At 38.4% G+C, this 24068-nt stretch overlaps 1 protein-coding gene and 1 non-coding gene across 2 annotated transcripts in view; both read left to right on the top strand.

Annotated features, from left to right (window-relative positions):
- LOC149023465 (uncharacterized) overlaps window positions 1–24068 on the top strand; it is a 123353-nt gene that overhangs the window by 3999 nt on the left and 95286 nt on the right. The window contains exons 3-5 of the mRNA XM_089144000.1: window positions 3601–3651; window positions 21396–21911; window positions 22004–22255. Of these exons, the coding sequence (XP_089000126.1) occupies window positions 3601–3651; window positions 21396–21911; window positions 22004–22255 (819 nt within the window). The remainder of the gene's footprint in view (window positions 1–3600; window positions 3652–21395; window positions 21912–22003; window positions 22256–24068) is intronic.
- Window positions 7956–8062, top strand: LOC149023467 (small nucleolar RNA R71). The gene has a single exon (XR_016171891.1). It is a non-coding gene; the product is annotated as a small nucleolar RNA R71 (small nucleolar RNA).

Genomic DNA, 24068 nt, shown 5'->3' with positions numbered 1-24068 from the left:
TATTGTGTTCCCACAACCTAAGATGCATAAACAATAGTCCTTTTCTCCCACCCAAGCCATCCCATAAGATATCCCATAAATTTTAACCATCCTATAGCATACCCAAACCCTCCTCTAGGATATCTATAGGCTCCTAGCACATCTCAAAAACATCTCCTTGTCAATTCACAGACTATGTCCTAATCCTTGTATAGCCCATTATTTGCCGGTTCTAATTAAAGAGGATACTGGAGCATAGAATGAGATCTCGGCCGAGTTTTTTGAGATCTCGAGATGAGATTTCTAGCAAGAAACTCGGCCGAGATCTCAGTCCACCCAGGCACTTAAAATCCACCCTTTTGAGCAAGATAGCTTGAGATCCAACCTTTCTCACTCTCTCTCACTGTCTCTCGCCTCTAAACTCTTTGAAACCACTCCAAAGCCCTTTTTGTCCCATTTTTTGCAGTTTTGACACCGGATCTTTGCCTGTAGCAAGGTTTAGCACATCTATATCAAGAAAGGAATATCAAACAAGGCCATTTGGAGGAGTTCTTCAACCAAGGCCACAACAACTATTTATGGGCTTAAGCTCAAACTGCAAAGGAAATCTTAAGGCCCAAAATGATATAAGGTCTCCACAGGCCTAGGTCATTACTCCCTACAACCCCAGCAGGGCAACCCCCTCGGACCCCGTGTGCATCAGGGGGAGGTCTTCGACAACAGAATGTGAAGCATGAGCCATACCCAACACTTCTTTTATGAACATATGATTTATATTGAATTTATGATGGTTGTACTATTGTACTCTTGAGAGTTGAGAATGTGATGTTGTATTGTACTCCTATGGATGGAATTCTGTTTTTATTTAAGTATTTGATGTATTTGGGTACACTTGCTTTTCATTTACATGTCTAAAGGTTCTATAATTTATGTTTTATAACCTTGCATGTTTATTCTTGCAACATTTTAGTTTTAAACTTAGGGTCGAGGTAGAACTTATGCCCGTAAGGATTGTGAGTCAGTTCATGCATGATCCATATTTAGCTCATATAAAGGTTGTTACCAAAATACTGCAATATTTGAAGGGAACTCTTGAAAAAGGAATACTTTTGTCACCCATTGATAATCTCAGGGTAGAAGCATACACTGGTGTAGACTGGGCTGGATCTCCTAACAGGAAGTCAATTTCAGGTTACTGTACCTTTGTTGGAGGTAATCTTGTTACTTGGAGGAGTAAGAAGCAAAATATGGTAGCTTTATCCAGTACTAAAGCTGAATATAAAGCTATGGTTCGTGGAGTTTGTGAGCTACTATGGTTGAAAGGCTTGCTAGAAGATATTGGAGTCCAAGTTCCAAACCCTATGAGGCTATATTGTGACAATAAGGTTGCCATTAGTATTGCCAATAATCTTGTGCTACATGATCGAACTAAACACATTGAACTAACAGTTTTTTTGTCTAAGGAAAGCTACAACAAGGGCTAATCAGCATGCCTTTTGTGAGGTTTGAACACCAAGTGGCAAATATTTTCACTAAGGGTTTCAAGGAAGGAGATTTCCTTCCTATTGTAGGAAAGTTAGGCATTACTAACGTCTATGCCTCAACTTGAGGGGGAGTGTTGGTTGAGTTCTTCTAGGAGTTCAATTATGTTAGAGTTTTAGTTCATGTAATTTTCTATTTCTTGTTACCCAAGTAAGGGTATTTATGTAATAGTTCTCTTTACACCTTATAAATAGAGGGCTTGAGATCACTTTGATCTATTAAGCCATTCTATCATAATCGATTGTCTCAACACTAAGATTCTCTAGACAGCAGCCGCAAAAATTAGATCGAAATCATATTTAAAGCATTGATGGGTGGTTTCTGTAGGTGGAATTGAACTATCCTTGGACACGACCCTCAAACCGACAGGTGAAAAATAGCAACCTAGGAATCAGATTAATGCTCTGATACCATGTAACAAGATTAAAATTAAAATAACTATAAATAATAGAGAGAAGAAGTGGTGGAGAAGAAGATAAGATGGAGGAGAGAATGAAGAGTTGTGCCAGGTGCCTCTCTCCCCCTCAGCATTCTATTTAGTATTGAAAAGTTTTCAGATTAGGGAAATCTTCAAATATCCCTAAATATTACTATCCTAAAATGGACTTGCTTGATACCAAAGTAGTATGTAGGTAAGGAAACAAATCTCCCAAGTATTGCTTGCTAGTCAAGCTACATAAAAATAGAAAGTGCAGAAAATAGAAAGTAATATCCTAATCTAATAAAATAAAATCTAATCCAATCTATGGTGGACCCCACATAATGTGGTTACCATTGAAGTGTTAAATCATGCATATCTTAATACCTATCAAACCCTAAACTATAAAATTCAATTCTGAAATCAAAATTACAGAAAAAGCAGGGTTTCAAACTTGGTTCAGTAAACCTTAAGACTCTAGACCCTAGACAAACCTAACCCTAGAGCCACAAAACTAAAACATTTCCTTCAACCGTAGGGTGCTCTAAGCACAATGCTAAACTTGTGTGGATGTCTCCCCAACGTTGGATGAGGTTCTCCTCTCCATGTGTGATCCACGATCCCATCTCATCCTATCAGCATGCATTCCATCAATTCCAAGATTCAAGACAAGAAGCAGAATCAAGAATCAAGAATCAAGATCTTGATCTTAAATCATATTATTCGCGAGTTTTTCTTGTTTGTGCCGATTCCTTAAGGATCTTGGGATAAAGATTAACACCTGACTCATTGTATTCTTGAGCTAGCAACTAATTTGATAAAGAGCACTAAGACTGCTGATTCCCTTGAAGAGGATCCTGGAGACTGGAGTGTACCTAGATCTAGGGCATTACCACAAGCAACCATACCCTAGATCCTGGTTCACATCACCAACTCCTACATTCACAAGATTTATAGTCTTCCCTAAACATGTGGTTGCCTCAAATCTTGGGAAGCTTGGAAGTTGCTAATATTGTTGGAAAAGTGATCAAGTCTTAGAGTTTTTCCTGTTCTATAAAGCACATACCATAGTCATGGTATTTAAAACTCCTCTGCTCAAAAGTGATGCTTGTCTTCTTTTGTTACAGATTGGTGGAAAGCTGGAGAACTTTCTTGTTTATTTACTTTACATATCAATAAAGATCCATGATAACCATTACAACTTACAATTGTTGAAGTTTGCTAGGCATACAATATTAATGTAGACCACAGGTCAGTGTGCAGTCTTCTTTCCAGGGCCAGCATTTTCGAGTACCAGATTAATTGTATTTTGTATATTTTGCAATATTCCTTTAGGTGGATAAAATATTCTCTGAGCATAAGTATTAAGACCAAAATTAAAGTTGATTGTTTTGAAATGTGTATGTGATGTTATTTTTCTAAATGCTTGTTATAGTGTCTTAACCTGCACAAACATCCCTTCTGTTTGGTTGAGGCACTTTGCCTGGCTTTGTCGCTTTTGCTCTTGTATTTCCTTTTATTCTCTTTGGTAATGAATTATTTAATCATCAAAAAAAAAAAAAAAAAAAAAAATCCCTTCTGTTTTCTTCCTTTCTGAAGTTAATTAGAGTTCTGATTGATAGTATTGGTTTATATTCTAATGTGTATTATTATCTGCATAGCCCTGCAGTTGTTGGAAGGTGTGTGGCACTTCTGAAGCGATATCTTCTTCGGTAAGTTCTGCTTGGAGTACAAATTTTCATTTGTTATTAACTGTGTGATGTTTTGGATACACATAGATCTCACTTTACTAATTGAACATCCGAACCATCTCTCTCATTGGTTTTGATGCTCATTATTTTACTTTTGAACCATAGCTTTAAAAAGCATTGGCTTGATGATTCTTCTGTCCATCCTTCTGACAAATGTCTACATCTTCCTGTTGATAAAGCTATGGGAATGGTCACAGAAAAGAACTTCTGTTATGCTGGTGAAAAGTGAAATCTGATCTATTCAGGACTCTCTATTCGACTAAAGGGTTGGGGGGCTCAAATCTTGAGTTGGACATTGTGCATGAGCTAAAACACAAACCATGCTTAACAACAAAGGAAACTAAAATATTGAAATCAGAAGATCAAAATGTTTATGAATAAAAATAATAGATCTGCCAAGAAAACTTAAATTACGAAAGAAATTAGGTGGTCAAAAGTAAATACTGCGTGGGGTTGGTCATGGTAATGAGATTTGTCATTTGTTGGAGAGATGATCGTGTCGCTAACCAATCAAAAATAAAATCCTATACTAATCTAGCAAGCAGAAAGTACGGGGTCGAACTATGGGGAACTAAAAGGCTAAGTTACTGAGATTGAATCCAACAAACTAAATTTAAACTAAATCTATTAATTAATGCAAAAACTTAAACTATGAATATGTGAAGATATTTGGGATTTCGAATCCCCAATGCTTTTCCCTAACCGATATAACTCTACACTTCAAAGCAAATTAGGGATGGTCTTCCTAGATATGCCCTATCTTCTCAAGACTATCGTCCTTCGCGGAAGCTTGGCACGCTTAGTTCGCTGAGCTATAGAACATCTTTGGCCAAACTCAAACACAATCAACTAGAAGATATAGAACAATCAAATTAATGAAATAAGCATGGTTCATCTACATCCCAAAGAAAAGGAACTAGCTACTCATTATCATAAAGTTCATAAGAAAAATAAAGATGAAACATAGGGGGAGAGAGAGAGAGAGATGTGGTCTTCTTCTTCAGCAATGAGAGAGATCAGAGCCGCATTCGCTGTCTTCCTTTCTGTGGTTGTCTTATCTTTTATGTCTCCCGCACACAATGAATCCCCTCTCTTTACCCGTAGATTCAACCTTTATTCTTTCGGAATTTGGAAAAAATCAAAACTGGAAAGTTTTAGATATTTTCAATATCGTTCCATAGCATCTTGAATCATCGAAATCCAAGCTCATACGAGAGAGATATGCCCAAAATACTGAAGGTAGGTCTGTTTACCCGATTTTCAGATTTATTACCAATTTGGTTCCTTAGACCTCCACCTATTTCCAATTTGGCTAAGATCTCACTTTTCATGATTTCTTGAGCAGCAAGATTGAATGCCATGATTTAAAATCCATCAATATCTAAAATATTTGCCAACTTTACTCCTTATTATCTCTAATAACCAAAATCACCTTATTCCTGAAAAATACACAAAAATACTCAATTAGGTCTCTTTAATTAAATAAGTATGGGGAATTAAATCAAATAAATAATGGTAAATGCATGCTTATCAAATACCCCCACACTTGAGTGTTTGCTAGTCCTCGAGCAAAACAAAACAATAAAAGTAATACAGAAAATAAAGAAAGAAAAACCTAACTCACTTTCGTAAGAATCACGGTTGTACTTAGCATGTGCAACAAGCCTTTAAACCCCTAAGTTACCCTAGTGGACGAGTTGTGTCTCGTGAGTGTTTGCAGAGAATATACACACAAAATTCTTAAGTGCTCTTCTAATTATTCTGGCAGTAGTAAGAGTAGAAAGATAGATTCCAAGACAAAGACACTCCACTAAAGATTAAAGGGAATATAGGCACCCCCACACTTAAGCTCTTACACCCTCTCTTGAGTCTAGCTCTAGGCAAACAATTCAATCGAGAAGTCTCTTCTTATCTTCAGTCTACCAGTTCACCCTCAGATAAGACTAAACTATGTACCAAATAATACCAAGAACTCAAGATCTAAGCAATATTGACCTTCTTAGACATTTCACCTTTATAAGCACATTAATTCACTTCTTTCTTTAATGGTCACAGTTCTAGTCCATGCAATGTCTTGCCTCTTAAGCTTTCTAGATGGCCTATGTAACGAGTGTTGGGTCAGCCGCTCTCAAGCCAGATGGCCTTAAGGGACTAGGTGTAGAATACCCCTCGAACTTACTTACTCAAGCCAACTAGGCTACAGGCCAAGACTGGACCAAAGACACCCCAACTATTTGACGCGAGGCACAATGTTGGTGACACCGAGACCCGGTTACTAAGAAGGAGGTCTAACCTTTAAACTTCAGCATTTTTTTTTTCTTCACATTATACTTCAATTTACTTCACATTTAAATAGTCTAAAATCGGTCTCAACTTGTCACCATAAGCACAAGGCAATACAAGATAACTAGATGGTCAAACCTTTTGGACTACCTGGAATTCCTATTTTCCGATTCAACCTCGGTCTCAAAATGTAAAACCCATTACTATTCTCTCAAGAGGGTGTTCATTACATCAGATGGGATTTCTAAAACACTTAAACTCTCATTTTGTATCTAAGCAAGGAATTAAAACATTTATCTTACCAAAGCCAGAAAAAAATTGGGCACTTTTTATCTTTGTGACAATGCTCTACCAACTATCAACAAGTCTTACTCAAGTTGACACCCCCCCCCCACACACTTAAATTATGCAATGACCTCAGTGCATGCAAGATAAATAATAGAAGCAAATAGAGGAAAGAGTGTACCCGACGTTTGAACTCATGATAGAGCACGCAACAATAAAACCTAACAACAAACAAAGAAAATAAAGGAAAAAGAACAAGAAATAATATCTAAACATATGGGTTGCCTCCCATAAAGCGCTAAGTTTAGAGTCTTCATCCAGACTCAGTAAGAAGCAGCCAATGGAGGTGGAGGCTCAAATCTAAATGTGAATGCTGACTGCTCCAAAGAAGTGGAAGAGTCCAACAATGTGTTGACTTCCTCAATATTTAGGTTAGATTCCCCAAATGGCAAGTAATGTTGTAGGGGATCATCAATAAGCATGTTTGGAATATAATCAACCACTACCTCATCAATAAAGTTAATTGCAAAACACTCCTCACCCCTTTTGGGCTTAAAGATACATTCTTTATAGAATCTGGAATTGAGGACTCAAGAGCTTCAGGGAAGGGGGCTTTGGGAGTGTAAGATTCAGGAATAGGACCCTCTACAATCGGAATGTGCAACCCCTTACAAGGAAATTGATGGGAAATACTCACAGGTGGTGTTTCTTTACTAGGCTTGTGTGCATCATTGCCAGTCTCATGGGTCAAATCAACCTCTTCTCGACTCTCAAAATCAATGGGCAATGGCTTAGGAGTAGGCAAAGGTGTATAATCTTCCTTCCCACTGCGTGTCACAACCGAGATTGCTTGGACTTGTTCTTTCCTAGACCCAGTTTGATGATTAGGGTTACCTATTGGTTGACTAGGTAACTAATCAACCTCCCTCCTACTGATGGCATCAGCTAGTTGACCAAGTTGAGTTTCCAATTTGTTAATGGATTGAGAATGGGAATGCAACAATTGAGTGTTTTGCTCTAATCCACTTAGTGCTTTTAGTACCTTATCCTCAAATGATGAATTATGTGAGGGTTGTGAAGATGATGGTTGCTCATTCCTATAGGCATTTTGGTGCATATTAAATGGAGGTGGCCTATAAGGTATTTGATTAGAGGGATTGGGCATTGAGTTTCGCCATGAAAAATTGGGGTGGTTTTGCCATCCTGGGTTATAGATATTGGAATATGGATCATTGCCAAATTTAGAAACTCCTTGGGCCAAATGTGTATGCTCCTTAACAAACTCAAGGTATTGTGTAGCCAAATAGCAATCAGTGACATGATGGGATAGGCTAGAACATAAAGCACATGCTGCAATCTGATTAGATGGAGAGAAACTTGTAGGAAGTGGAGATGGGGTTTGTTGTCCTAATGACAAGAGATGATCCAATTTCTTTGATAGCAAGTCAACCTTAGTGCTCATCTCAATGGTAGGATTTATCTCATAGAGACCGCTCCTCTTTGGTTGCCCAATGGATGGAATCTCAATCCTAGCTGCTGAAGCATGGTGTTGGGAGTTTTCACTAAGGGTCTTAAAAAGTTCTCATGCTTCATTCTCATTCTTGTGCATGAAAGTCCCACCACAAGAAGAATCAACCATTTGCCTATGTCGGTCTCTAAGGCCATCATAAAAACATTGAACCAATTGCCATTTAGGAATAGCATGGTGGGGGCACTTTCTAAGTAATTCTTTTAGTCTTTCCCAAGCCTCATGAAATTGTTCTCCTTCTTGTTGGGAGAAACTCGTTATCGCTCTCCTAATGCTATTGGTACGGCCAATGGGGAAGAACTTTTTAAGGAACTCCTGTTGCATTTCTACCCAAGTGGAAATTTTAACATTGTCCAAAAAATGAAGCCAATGCTTAGCTTTATCTTTAAGGGAGAATGGAAAAAGAAGTAACCTTAAAACATCAACTGAGAGGTTTTGAATTTTAACCGGGGAGGACACCTCTAAAAACTCATCTAAGTGCTTATAAGGCTCTTCATTGGCAAGTCCATAAAAAGATGGTAGCATTTGAATCACACCAGATTTGATCTCATATTGAGCCGCCTCTATGTTAGGCAACTTAATACAAGAAACTGGAGTGTATATCGTAGGAATGAAATGCTCACTCAAGGGCCTCATTGGAGGCTCATAGTTTGCCATGGTTCTTTGCCTTCTAAGGTTGGCCAAAGTCTCTTCTAACTCTAAGTCAAGTGGAGTCAACTCAGGGTTTAGGGACCGACGACCATGCATACACACGGAAGAAGAAAAAAAAAGAATAAGCTAAATAAGGAAAATTAAAAGAAAATAACTATAGCAAAAGGGAGAGTTTAGGACGTACCTGAAGCGCAATCCACGTGATCTTTCGAACAAAAGTTACACATGTGGGATCTGAGGGATGGGGATTTTTAAAAATTAACCCAAACAACCCAATCTAATGCAAATATTACAATTGAAAAGTCCTAAATACAATTATATCTAAGAAAGAAAAGATAACAACCTAAACTAATTATCGAATCGCTACTCTTGCAGTTACCTACAAAACAAAAGAAAAAGAGATTAGTTAAATAAGCAAAGAAAAATTAAAAATTAAAAACACTAAAATTACTCTAAAAATTATGCCTAACTGACAAAAATCAATCCTAGCAACCGTGCTTTGGTTCCCCGGCAACGGCGCCAAAATTTGATCGTGTCGCTAACCAATCAAAAATAAAATCCTATACTAATCTAGCAAGCAGAAAGTACGGGGTCGAACTATGGGGAACTAAAAGGCTAAGTTACTGAGATTGAATTCAACAAACTAAATTTAAACTAAATCTATTAATTAATGCAAAAACTTAAACTATGAATATGTGAAGATCTTTGGGATTTCGAATCCCCAATGCTTTTCCCTAACCGATATAACTCTACACTTCAAAGCAAATTAGGGATGGTCTTCCTAGATATGCCCTATCTTCGCAAGACTATCGTCCTTCGCGGAAGCTTGGCACGCTTAGTTCGCTGAGCTATAGAACATTTTTGGCCAAACTCAAACACAATCAACTAGAAGATATAGAACAATCAAATTAATGAAATAAGCATGGTTCATCTACATCCCAAAGAAAAGGAACTAGCTACTCATTATCATAAAGTTCATAAGAAAAATAAAGATGAAACATAAGGGGGGGGAGAGAGAGAGAGAGAGAGAGAGAGAGAGAGAGAGAGAGAGAGAGATATGTGGTCTTCTTCTTCAGCAATGAGAGAGATCAGAGCCGCATTCGCCGTCTTCCTTTCTGTGGTTGTCTTCTCTTTTATGTCTCCCCCACACAATGAATCCCCTCTCTTTACCCGTAGATTCGACCTTTATTCTTTCGGAATTTGGAAAAACTCAAAACTGGAAAGTTTTAGATATTTTCAATATCGTTCCATAGCATCTTGAATCATCGAAATCCAAGCTCATACGAGAGAGATATGCCCAAAATACTGAAGGTAGGTCTGTTTACCCGATTTTCAGATTTATTACCAATTTGGTTCCTTAGACCTCCACCTATTTCCAATTTGGCTAAGATCTCACTTTTCATGATTTCTTGAGCAGCAAGATTGAATGCCATGATTTAAAATCCATCAATATCTAAAATATTTGCCAACTTTACTCCATATTATCTCTAATAACCAAAATCACCTTATTCCTGAAAAATACACAAAAATACTCAATTAGGTCTCTTTAATTAAATAAGTATGGGGAATTAAATCAAATAAATAATGGTAAATGCATGCTTATCAAATAATACTGCGTGGGGTTGGTCATGGTAATGAGATTTGTCATTTGTTGGAGAGACAGCTGCAAATCACAAAGAAAAAGAGGCCAAAATACTATTCCTTGAACAGTGTTACAGTTCATGTTGGTCAGAATGCTTCTAGAAGATGATGTGGGGCTGAAAACCAGGTCAGGTGAAGACTTTTTGAAAGGCTCGATTTGTGGGGGAATTTTGAGTTAAGTTTAGTTTTTTTTGGGGGAGCTATTCACTTAGATATTTTATGGTTGTTGGATTAGGGCTGATGTGGTATGTTTCAAGTTCAATTTTGGATTGATTTCATGAAATAGTAAACAAATAAGCTTGTGGTCAAGGAATTGAAATTATTTTGGCTGCTTTATCCTGGGGTATTTCAAGAATAAGAAATGCATTTGGTAAGGAGAGATTCTCTCTTCCTCCTATCCCCCCCAAAAAAAAAAAAAAAAAAAAAAGAAAAGCCCCACCCCCATTGGATGGATTTTGACTATCTATCACGTACTGGAGAACTACAAAATGCATCTCCCTATGGAAAAAAGTAAAACATTGGTTCTTCAAGGATTGGAAGTATTTGACAAGGTTAGGTTAGCATAGATGTTGAGGTTGCATGAAGGGATTCAATGTTTGTTTTTATTGCCTGAGGCCCAAGCAAGCAACATTGGTGGAGATAAGGAAGCAGCAGATGCAGCAAGAGAAAAGGTGGAGGCAATATTATGCCACTTTCCAGAAACAGCAGGTAAGTTTGTGTGAGAATTTCACTCCATCAGCCCCTGCGCTTATTGCTGGTCAGGTTGTCTAGGTGCAGTTTATACTGGGCCTCAGCGGGCTTAATGAAGGAAAGTTGATTGTCTTTCAGTTGGTGAGCTGCAACGGGGCTGATGCAGAGGTGGGTTTTGCAGTGGATCATGGGAGACTCACTTATAGCTGGGGTCGGATGCAGGAAGTGCAGGGGCAGTAGGTGGTGTAGGAGAGACACGATGCAAGAATTGGGTGGAAAGATGAGTCGCAGAACAGGTGGAGTGCATAGGCTAGGGATGGTCCTCGAGAGACCCACATTATGCCTCAAAAGTCTTGCAGATTTGGAATCAAAGATTGATCTTGAAGTCATGAGAGGGAGTGGGAGAGACATGGAGAAGGAATATGAGGTTTTCTGTTCAGTTGGATGTGCAATAGGAGGTAGGATTTTTGGTTTTTACAAAGAAAATGTCATTATTATCCATGTTTTGTACCAGTTGAAACTTGTTCCTATTAAAGAGAAAAATTAACTAGATGTCATTTCAATTTGAAATTAAATGGGCTTTTGTATCTAATGAAAAATGTTTTTATTAGAACCTGCTTCTCAGCTTTTTCAGAATTTCTCTTATGTGTGATTTCTGTTTCCCTTAAAGAAGGTGCAAAAATCAAACCAAAGAGTCTTTGGAATTAAAATAATGTTGTAATTCTGAGTGTAAGGTGTAGAATTGTCTCTAGGATACTGTTTTGTAATATCCCACGTCGAGAATTCTTTCTGCAATCATCTACTAATATAGATAAAGTCTGACTGTTTCTCTCTGCCACAAGTCAGGTTTCTTATTATTCATCATGGTATCAGAGCTGAAGGTTTTTGGGATCTGATATTGCATTTGTCTGGGAAAAGTTATACGAAAATCCTATTTTTTCCTTTCCTTTTTCAGTAGCAATGCCACAAACCTTCATCGCCTTCCTTCCCATCACCACCAGACCTCTGCCACCACTTCTGCCTCCTTTCTCCCTAGCGCCACACCAGTGCGACCCCCCAGAGTTTTGCTTACCTCCGGTGAGACTCCACTTCTCTCTTGCAGGCCTCCTCTCTCGCTTTCACCTCCTTTTCATTGACCTTTTGAGGTCCCTAACTACTTCTCTTGGTTTTGATCCCTTGTGGTGAGCACTTTTCTCCCACCAAAGGCCCCTTTTTTACCCATCGATGTTGTAACTCCACTGAAGAAGGATCTTGAGTTCAGTTGATTCTTTTTTCTGGATAAGCAATATGTCTACTGCATCGATTGGTTCTTCTATGGTGGAGGAGGCTCCAGCTATACAAGAGCGAGTTTTTTCCTCTTTTCTGATGAACTTTGTCAAACTCAATGGGACAAACTCTCTGAGAATGTCTCAATTTGTGACACTTGTGGTGGTTCCTGTGGTCTTGCTAGTCATCTTTCATAGCATGGTGAAACCTGTGGAAAATCTTAGAATCATATCATAATATTTTATTAGTATCTTTAATCTAAGTAGATTAGATTGTAATATTCTATTACAGGTATTTTTCTTATTATTGCAATCTTCTATTCTAGGTAGATTACTCATTGATTGTAATCTTCTATTCTAGGTAGATTTCTCATTGATTGTAATCTTCTATTCTAGGTAGATTTCTCATTGATTGTAATCTTCTATTTTAGGTAGATTTCTTATTTATTCTAATCTTCTAGGTAGGATATTCTTTCCTATTTCATAAATAGCAGTTGTGTATATATTGATTGTAAAGTTCTGAATAAGATATTGAAGAATCAAACATTTCAATTCCTATTTCGTCATGGCATTAGAGCCAACCAATCTTGGGATTGCTGTCCAGCTTTCAGGCCTTCATTGCCTTTAATCTCTGGTGTTTCCGCCACACACAGATTATTCTTCGTTTGACCTTCATCGCCATTCTTTATTCAGCTCTGTTCTGTTTATTTTTGCTTACCTGAAAAACAGATTTTTATTTCTCTGCCTTATCTGTCATTCTATTGCATCTTTGGTTACTGTTTCACATACTATTTTTAAGCACCTACAAAGAGTATGTCAGAACCAAGAGAGGTTACTTTCGAGACTGCATTTGATCAAAAAATAAAAAATCTGCAAAATGGAGAATTGCAAAACAGAGGCAATTTATGGTGTACCTACTGCAAGAAAGCTTGTCACACACGAGAAAGATGCTGGAAACTTCATGGTAAACCTCCTAGCCGAGAGTGGCGGCACAAAGGAGAGCAATCTGGAAATAATGGTCAGGCGCATGTTACATTTGCACAGCAACCTGGAGTCACTAATAAAGAGGTTGCTAGCCTTAATTAGGAGGACATAGAACGTGTAAAAACTCTTTTGAGCAACCTTAACAAAAAACCAGGTACATGTTCTTTGGCATATTCAGATGAGTTTCCACTTTCTATTGGATTAAATGTCTCTAGTAATTCTCTTCCAAGCCCCTGGATCATAGATTCAGGTTGACCACATGACACACTCACCAAATCTTTTCACCACATATTCTCCCTGTCTAAGTAGTAGGAAGATAGCTACTGCTGATGGCTCGTTAACTACTGTGGCTGGAACTGGAAATATTGAGCTCAACTCATCCCTCACCTTGAAAAATGTTCTACATGTTCCTAGACTATCTATAAATCTCGTTTCTATGAAGAAACTCACACAAGATTTACATTGTAATGTAGTCTTTCACCATAGTCATTGTATATTTCAGGACAAGGATTCGGGGAGGACGATTGGACATGCTAGAGAAAGGGATGGACTCTACTACCTTGAGGCACCAAGCCAATCACATGCTACTAATGGTAGTCCTTCTCAAACCAATAAAGAAAAAATCTGGCTTTACCACCACAGACTTGGACATCCTTCCTTTAGGGTAATCAGTCTTTTGTTTCCTTCTTTGTTTCAAGGCATACATGTCGATGAGTTTCATTGTGATGTGTGTGAGCTTGCTAAACACAAGCGTGTACCACTTCCTTTAAGCAAGAAAAGAAGTTCCATCCCCTTTTATCTCATTCATAGTGATATTTGGGGTCCTTCTAGAATTCCTAATGTGTCTGGGGCTAGGTGGTTCATGTCATTCATTGATGATTGCACTCGTGTCTCATGGATTTTTCTACTCAAAAACAAATCCGATGTTAGTTGTGTTCTTCCCAACTTCCATTCCATGGTTAAAAACCAATTTGGAGTTAGTATAAAAAGATTTAGATTTGATAATGCCAGAGACTATTTCAATCAAATTCTAACTCCATTCTTTCAAAGGGAGGGAATTATACATGAGTCATCGTGCGTTGATACCCCACAACAAAACGGAGTAGCTGAACGGAAAAATGGCCACCTTCTTGATGTAACTAGAGCCTCCCTATTCCAATACAATGTGCCTAAGTCATTTTGGGGGGAAGCAGTCCTCACAACAACTCATCTCATAAATCGGCTGCCTTCGAGAGTCTTAGGATTCAAGAGTCCAATGGATGTCCTTTCCCAATTCTATCCAAACCTAAAAACGACAAATAACCTTGTTCCTCGAATTTTTGGGTGTGTCTCATTTGTTCATATTCATGGACCACATCGGGGTAAATTAGATCCTAGAGCACTCAAATGTTTATTTATAGGATATTCCTCTACTCAAAAGGGCTATAAGTGCTATCACCCTCCTTCAAAAAGGTTCTATGTTTCCATTGATGTCACTTTTCATGAACATAAGTCTTATTTTTCCACACCTCATCTTCAAGGGGAGCATTCAATAATGGAAGATAAGAATGGGAATTCCTTACTTGACTTAGAGTTTACTCCCAAATACTTCACTATGTCACCTGAGTCAAACTGTGAACAACCTAAACTTGTGTCAGACTCACCTGTGTCAAACTGTGAACAACATGAACATATGTCAAACTTTGAAATGAATGAGCTTATTTCTGATATTGAGCATGTGAGATTTGGCAAAGGAAAGGTGTACTCAAGGAAGAAGAATCTTGTTCCAGAATCAGTGCAAGTTCAAGACTCCAATCCAAATTCTGGAAATGAGGTACAAATGACTAATCCTTCACTACAAACCGAATTCGATGTGCCCACAGATAGTAATGAACTAGACCTTCCTATTGCCATTAGGAAAGGCACTAAAGAATGCACAACGAAACCCATGTACCCTCTTGCCCAATTCTTGTCCTTTAAACATTTTTCCCCATCTCATAGAGCCTTTCTGGTAAGTTTAAACACCATTGCCATTCCTAACACCTTATCTGAGGCTTTATCCAATAAGGAGTGGAAGCAAGCTATGAATGTGGAGATGGAAGCATTAGAAAGCAATGGAACATGGGAACTTGTAAGATTACCAGAAGGGAAGAAACCTGTGGGGTGCAAATGGGTATATACATTGAAGTATCGAGCAGATGAATCTTTAGAAAGGTACAAAGCAAGGTTGGTAGCCAAGGGCTACACCCAGACTTACGGGATTGACTACCTTGAAACATTTGCTCCAGTTGCAAAAATGAATACTGTCAGAATCTTACTATCCTTGGCGGCAAATTATGGTTGGGACTTGCAACAGTTTGATGTTAAAAATGCATTCTTGCATGGTGAACTAAAGGAAGAAATTTACATGGAGGTTCCATCGGGTTATGAGAAGGATTTAGCTGCTAATATTGTATGCAAGTTAAAAAAGGCCTTATATGGACTCAAACAGTCAATGCGGGCATGGTTTGGCAGATTTACTAAAGTCATGATTAGTATGGGTTACAAGCAAAGTCAAGGAGACCATACATTGTTCATCATGCACTCATCATCTGGGGGAGTCACGGCACTACTTGTGTATGTTGATGACATAATAGTGACAGGAAATGAAGAAAAAGAGAAACAAAATTTGACTCAATGCTTGGCTAAGGAATTTGAGATCAAGGCTTTAGGAAGATTAAAATACTTCCTTGGCATTGAAGTTGCTCACTCTCAACAAGGCATTTTCATTCTTAACAAAAGTATATCACTGATCTCCTTAAAGAAACAGGAATGGCCGCGTGTAAACCAGCAAGCACTCCAATAGATCCCAACAAAAAAACTTGGGAATGCAGAAGAAGATGTTGTTGTGGACCGAGAGATGTATCAAAGACTAGTAGGAAGACTAATCTACTTGTCTCACACAAGGCCAAACATAGCATATGCAGTTAGTGTAATCAGCCAATTCATGCACAGTCCAAAGGAAATTCACTTGCATGCAACTCTCCGTGTGCTACAATATTTAAAAGGGACGCCAGGGAGAGGCCTTTTATTTAGAAGGAATAAAGGAATGATACTAGAAGCATACACTGATGCTGATTATGCAGGGTAAGCAGTAGATAGAAGGTTAACCACAGGATATTGCACATTTCTTGGTGGCAATCTTGTGACATGGAGGAGTAAGAAGCAGAATGTTGTGGCTCGGTCAAGTGCAGAAGCCGAATTTTGTGCAATGGCTCAAGGAATATGTGAATTACTTTGGTTGAAGATTATCTTAGAAGACCTAAAGGTTGAATGGGGTGGACCAATGAGACTCTACTATGACAACAAATCAGCAATCAGTATAGCACATAACCTTGTTCAACATGACCGAACCAAGCACATTGAGATTGACAGACACTTCATCAAAGAGAAGCTGGATAACGGACTGATTTGTACGCCGTATGTGTCTACACATAGTCAACTTGCTGATGTACTTACTAAAGGATTGAGCAGCTCAGCTTTTCAAAAATGCATATCCAAGCTGGGAATGGAGAATGCCTATTCACCAGCTTGAGGGGGAGTGTGGAAAATCTTAGAATCATATCATAATATTTTATTAGTATCTTTAATCTAAGTAGATTAGATTGTAATATTCTATTACAGGTATTTTTATTATTATTGCAATCTTCTATTCTAGGTAGATTTCTCATTGATTGTAATCTTCTATTCTAGGTAGATTTCTCATTGATTGTAATTTTCTATTCTAGGTAGATTTCTTATTTATTCTAATCTTCTAGGTAGGATATTCTTTCCTATTTCATAGATAGCAGTTGTGTATATATTGATTGTAAAGTTTTGAATAAGATACTGAAGAATCAAACATTTCAATTCCTATTTCGTCAAAACCCACAACTCTTGGTCTGACTCAAGGAGGATGGGAAACCGATGAATGTATTGTCATGGGCTATCTACTTAATTTCATTGAATCAGCTATCGCTAGGATTACCTTCTACTTAAGAGTGCTGCAACCATTTGGCAAGTCACCAAGGGCATATTCAAAAGTTGGTAATGAGGCTCAGTGTTTTAATATTTGTAGGAAGATCCATCAGTTGTAGCAATATGATGTTATGCTCTCTCAGTATTATAATCCCATGTACAGGTATTATTAGACTTTAGATTTCTATGGGATGTTTACTTCCCTCTGTGAGACTGATGCTACTGCTTATCAGAAGTGGAAACTCCATGTTTATAATTTTCTAGCTAGTTTAAACATAGAATATGATCAGATTCATGCTTATGTGCTTTCTGTGAGCCATTCACATCCCTTAAACAGGCCTTACTATTGTTGATGCAGAAGATAGCTTGCATAGTATAGTGATCCATAGTATTACAATTGAAAGATAGGCTCTTGTTGGCTCGGGTGGTCCTTTTGTGGCCTGTCCTCTCCCACCTCTTGATCTCTCGGTGCTGTCTTAGGTAGCAATGTTCGTGCTCCCGTCAAGTGTGACTATGTTGTCGTGAATGGTACACATGGGAAGAGTACTTGAAACTTCATGGCCAATACCTGCCCCCATGCTGAGAAAGCCGCAATGCGGGCGTCGGACTTCTTAGGCGGCAACCCGTCAGGCCATTATTGATGGTTCGTTTAGTGCGCGGACACCTCTTTATTCAGATGAACTCCAGCATCTTTATCACTTGATGAACAGGCTTCAGTTGTCTTCCTCTACGCTGGAGTCAATTGCTAATGTTGCCTTTACCACCATTGCCCCTTTTGAGCAGTCCTCCACCTCAGTTTTATTTTCCCCTCAGGTTCTCATAATACTGAGTCCATCCTCTTGGGTTATTAACTCTGGTGCAACTGATGACTATTTCGCAATCTTTATTTCATTCTTACGCTACTGCTTCTCTTAATTGGGCTGTCCGTATTGCTAGTGGTTCACTTTTTCCAGATTCTGGAAAGGGAACTATTAATTGTTCTCCTTCATTACAGTTTTCCTACGTATTACATGTTCCCAACTTTTCTACTAGATCTTCTCTTTATTCGTAGCCTTATACGGGACTTGAATTTCAAAATAACTTTGTTTCTGTCTTCTTGTGTGCTTGAGGACTTATAATTAGAGCATTCAATTGCCAGTGTTAGATGAGATGGGGGGCTGTTTCTTCTCAGGCGTTAAATATGGTCACCTCTTCTGGTTTTTCTGCTTCTGCTTTATTTACTTCACTTCAGCAACATCATCGCCTCAGTCATCCTGCCTCAGCTGCTTTATCTAGACCTTTTTCCTGATTTAGTTAAAAGATGTAACTTGAATAGTTACCATTGTGATGCGTATGTCATAGCAAACAATCTAGACTTGTTTGTCCCATTTCTGATACTTGCAGTAATGTTCCTTTTTTTGTTATTTAGTCTAATGTTTCCTGCTGGATATCTCCATATCATTTTTCTGGTTTATTACTTTCATAGACTGCTGTACTCAGACCATTTGGGTTCATTTTTTACATAAAAAAAGGTGATGTTTTCACTTTTTTTCCAAAATTTTTCATAAAATATGACCACTAAAATTGATTTGTCCATTAAAATTCTCTGCATAGATAATGGGACTGAGTACACTGTGGACTTGCTTCAATCTTCACTCATCATGTCATCATCCATTAGACTAGTTGCGTCGATACTTAAAATGGGGTGGCCAAACTTAGAAATCGCCATCTCCTTGAGGTTGCTCATTCTTTGATGTTCTCTATGAATGTCCCCCCTCATTTTTTTTTTTTTTTTGGGGGGGGGGGAATCTGGTACTTTTGGTTGCATACCTTATGAATCGGATGGAATCTCAAGTATTGTAGCAATGCTACCCCCTTGATTTCCTTCTGGGTTCTGCATCTTTAACAGTTTCTGCAAAAGTTTTTGGGCGTGTTGCCTTTGCTCAGAATCATCATACTCATGGCAAGCTTGATCCTCGCGGGCTACAGTGTTATTTTTCTTGGATATTTTGTCACCAAAAAAGGGTAGAAGTGCTGTCACCTAGCTTCCTGTAGATTGCCCATTACTTTGGATGCATTTTTCCAGGAAAGTGCTCCATTTTTTCCCCTACACCTGTTCAAGGGGAGAGTGAACTTAGTGAAGAGGTTTCGGAACTCATTCTTCCTGTGGAAATTCCTATAAAGATTCCTGCTGGTGATGCCCATTTGGAAGAAGGGATGACTGGACTGGAAATTGGTATGCATGGGGGCAACCTCAATGTGACCTCGCGTCTTGCCCTTGGCCAAAACTCCAAGCAGGGCCCACTAGATGGCTCTAAGAGGTCCCTAGGCTGGCCTAACCCTCTAAGAGGGGGTATTTTGAAGCATTTTCAGCCCCATTTTATTGCTGGAATTTATTAGAATTTCAGCACCTATAATCAGCCTAGGGATTGGAAGGAAATTTAGAATGAAGAAAAAGAATAGAAGAATAGAAGAAGATTGAACAAGAAGAGAAGACGAAGGGAGAGAGAGCGCTTGGTGCACAAGTTTTGGAGGATCGAAGTTTCCTTTTGTACTTAGTTTCTATTTTCAGATTGTTACTAATTTTCATACTTTCTATTTCTGGACAGAATCTTTGTCGGTTTATTTCTGTCATTTTATTAGTAAGTTTGTTCCTTTTCTAGAGCACAGGATTACTTGTCTCTCAAGTTGTAACTTGAAGTTTAAAGGCTATAAATAAACAAGCTTGGGATTCTAGAAAATTAATTCAGAATCAAAGGGTGCTGTTCTAACCTACTGGTTCTTCTCCTTCTGTTCTTCTTTTTCTTTCTAAACCTCCTTTCAGTCCCTAGGCTGATTACAGGTACTGTAATTCTAACAGAATTAATTCCAGATTTAGCCCTAGAGTCCAATTTGGTCAATGTGTCTTAACTTGAGTTAGCAGTTAGTAGTTGAGTGTCCTAAGGAGTTCTTTCAAGTGTACTTGTTTAGATTAGAGTTCTAAGTATTTAGTCTTTTATTTTCAGTATGTGACTGTTATGAACCATTAGATGTTTTGATTTTATTTCAAGGATTGAGGTTATGTCGTGGGATCCTAATCTACAGTAGGAATCCCACTTAGTGTTAAGAGTCTTTTTGTAGGCTATAAATGAGAGCCTATTCTTTCTTTGTGACTTAAGTCTTCTTAATTTGAATAAAATAGAGTTTGAGTTAAGGATCATGGTTCCTTGTTGAGGGGGCCATGGTTGATTAATTCAAGAGTTATGGTTGATTAATTCAAGAGTTTTTTGTTTGAGGATTAACACCTCTATCAATAATTCCAGCTTCTTCTAGTCTCCCACTTGTCTTGTATTGTACCAAGAGAAGATGGCTTAATAAAATCCCGTGAAGATGGCCAGTAAGACCACGAGCACCAGTGCTGAGAGATCCTGGCTGGTGAGAACCAGATCTGCCTATTCCATAACCCTTTTCTCTTCTCCTACTTTCTTCTATTACTCTGCTCGAGTTCTTTTCTGTTTTGCTATCCTGTGACCATTGCGAGTCATGTTGGAGAGTCTGAAGACCCTTTTCTGTTTATTTTAGAGTGTTGATCTATGAATTTGTAGTGTCAAAATTATATTTTTATTCTTCCTACTATTTTTTTAATTTTTCTGTTATTAAAAATTATTTAGTAAATTATGTATATTGCAAAAAATGTATATGTATAGTAGATGTATGAGCTTAAAAACTCTGTCAAGATAAGATACTTTAATTGGGATTCTTAAATCAGATTAGGATCACAATCTGAAACAAACCAAATAAAAGAAAAAACCCTAAAGGACAAAATTACCCCTAGAGGGGTGCGCATAGACCAGGAGGTACTAAGCCCCCTTGCGGCTTTTGGTGGGCCTCCTCTTCGTGTTCACATCAGCTGGACTGCCATATTTTTTGTATTAGGTCCCATAGAATTTCAGCACACAAGAAATATGTATTTATGCTTGGGTGGAAATTATGCATTCCTCCTGCAGGTGGCATCATAGCTATGGGAATATGAGAATCAATTGATGATTCAACAGCTACTTATGACATTTCTAGGTCTGTTAGTCAACCTAATCATGGGACACAGGATAATAATGGGCCATGAGTCGATCATTGCCTGTACGATGGTTATAGTCGATGATATTCTATGCTTGTGGACATCCAGAGAATTGTATACTAATTCAGAAAAACCTAAGTGACCATACAGGGAATTAATTATTCTGTCCTGGTATGCATTTGGCATGCAATATCTCATCTGTGGGCATATCAGAGCCTATAGAATTGGGCTTTTGCCCCATTTGGACTGGTGCCTCATATATAAGGATGATGGTAATTTTCTATCTTGGCATGCAGATTCTATGAGAAGAAGCATTACCCAAAATTTGTTTTTGAATAATATGGCGTTCTTCTCTCTCCTTTCATTGCAGATATGTACCCAACGAGCAGACTTTGGTGCAGATTGATTTTTTTTGTGCAAATTCAATCTATGAGTGTGATCCTAGTATGAAATGGAAAGTATCACCATGGTCAAAATCATTTAGCCAACAATCTGGAGCATCAGCCCCTGGCAATGCTTTTAATTCTTCTTTACCAGTGTCTAGTTTTACGTCTGGAACACTTGTGAAGTCACTAAATTATGTTCGATGTCTTGTGGCTCGACATCTTCCAAGAAGGTCATTCCAACCCGCAGTTATTGCTGGGGCCTCTGTTGCATCAAAACAATTACTCCCAACCTTGTCTTCTTTGATGAACAGATCCTTCAATTCTCAAACAAATCCAATGGTTGGGGAGACTCCTGAGACAAAAGAGGCATCTAGTTTATTTTCTAACTTGTCAAATCTTGAATATGTTGATGGCTGGGAAGATATTGAATACATTTCTGTGGATGTCTTTAAATGGCGGTGGCTTGGAGAACAACAATCATCACTAGTCGTGGCAGAAAGGTAAATGACTCTGCACTTCACCTTTTATTTTGCTATAGCGGCTCAGGAGTATTGTTTGCTTAGTGATATTGCTACCATATTCCCAAATGCAGAGATGGGGTTGCATGGCCCCAAGATGTAAGTTCGCATGGTTTCCAAGAAGTTGGTGCTGCAGCTCTTCTTGTTGGAAACGTGGAGGCTAAAATGAAGACCAAACCTTGGGCAGATACTCAAGATGTACCTGATCTTGATGAAGTATTGAGGCCTTCGACGGTCACAACTGCTACTACTGTTGCTTCAGCTCATTCTCACTTGAGGGCAATTGCTGCATCTAAACGCTCAAAAACCGGCCCCCACTCTATTTGGCATGTTCTTCCTACTCCATATTGTTGGGTTGCTCCATCTTCCTTTCTTATTCATGTGAACATATATCTGCTTGCGTTGTTTATTTATTTCTCTGTTGTTATATTTCTGAATTAACTTCTTCACTTTATGAGTTTATGTGCTATCAGTGATGTTATTTAGTTGTGCATATCGTCACCTGAAAGATTTGACTGGTGACATATAGAAACTAAAACAAGATTATTTTGGAATATGAATGAAATGAATGACTACTATTATTTTACAGATGTAGTATGAAATAGTCAGTCTACTTTTAAGTTTTAATTCATATGAATATTAATTTTGAGAACATTGGAGATTGGCACTGCAACTAATTGCTAATTCTTTTTTACCATCAATCAAGGAATGGTGGTTAAAGTGAGCTCAATAGTTATTTTGGAAATAAATAAATAAATAAATAAATAAAAGTTGAGATGCAAAGTTGGGTCACAAATTTGAAAGTGCATTTGCACATCTGTAGATGAATTGTGTTTGGTAAAAAAATAAAGAAGATGAATTGCGGTAACAATCATGAAAGCTGAAACTATTGGTGTTATTAACAGAGGAATTAGTGGTTACCTTTCCCCAGTAGCATCCAACTTTGAGTCAGTTAGCCTTTTGTAAGTGGCTCAACTTTGATCCAAGGTCTTTGCCTCACTCGAGTACCAAGTAAATTCATTAAAAAAAATAAAGAGGATATAAATGACCTTGAACTCAAGTCATTAAATATAGAGAAACCCTTATTCCCAGAAAAGCACAGAACTTTCCTAGGCTATAAAAACCACCCAGCCTTATCCCAACATAATGGGGTTGGGATGTTGGATACATGGATCAAATAAAGCAAAGCAGGGAAATGGATGTGTAAACAAATAGGGGCAATGAAGAGTTGGAAAAGAGGGATGCAAGATGACAGTAATCCCGTGAGATCTCGGCTGAGATATAATGAAAATATGGGGCCTAACTCGAGTAAACTTAAGGGCTCACATTGGGGGGTTTTAAGGGTCAAGTTGGGTTGAAAGTTGGTGTTTAGCCTATTTAGGCCTTCTAAGCACATTGGTGGCCTTAGATTTGTGAGAAAACAAGCCTATGTATAAGTTCCAAGTTGACCCTAAGTTTGAAACTGAAATGCTGGATGAACATGCAATCTTTCAAAACATGAAATGGGAAGAGGGCGTACCCAGTGCTGAAGCTCCCACACTGTGGGGTCTGGGGAAGGGACTTTCTAGGCAGCTTTACCCCTGCTTTTTGCAGAGAGGCTGATTCGAACCCGCGACCTCCAGCGCACAATGGAGAGACTCCACCATTGCGCTAGGCCCGCCCTTCAATCTTTCAAAACATGAAATACAAACCATTATTGATATAAATAGAAACCAAGTGATAACATACATCAAATAACTTAAATTACTCACAGTTCCATCCATATTAGTAGTTCAGTACTTAATAGAAGTATAGAATATTACAACATCATCAGTCTCGAGAGTATAGCACAAGCATCATAAGAACAAGGGTGAAAAGAAATCAATCGAGGGTAACTAAGCACCTCCTCTAGTAGCTCAACTACCAGCTGGAGCACCACCTAGGGGTGCAAGTTTGGCCCTGGCGGCCCTGACCCGCCGCCCTAAGCTCGCCCTAAGCAAAAATAGGGCTTGGGCTAAAGATTTTGGCCCTAAGGGCGGGTTAGGGCCAAAATATTCTAGCCCTGAACTAGGGTCAAGGGCGGGCTTGGGATTACTCTCTGGCCCGCTCAGCCCATCCCAGCCAGTCTCTGATTTTGGCCCTGATCTTAGCCCTGATTTT

This window comes from Hakea prostrata, chromosome 2 (genome assembly GCF_041222555.1).
Source record: "Hakea prostrata isolate BN-2017 chromosome 2, UWA_Hpros_2, whole genome shotgun sequence".
NCBI lineage: Eukaryota > Viridiplantae > Streptophyta > Magnoliopsida > Proteales > Proteaceae > Hakea > Hakea prostrata.
The sequence above is the reverse complement of the archived record's forward strand: the minus strand, read 5'-3'. Positions and strand labels throughout refer to the sequence as shown.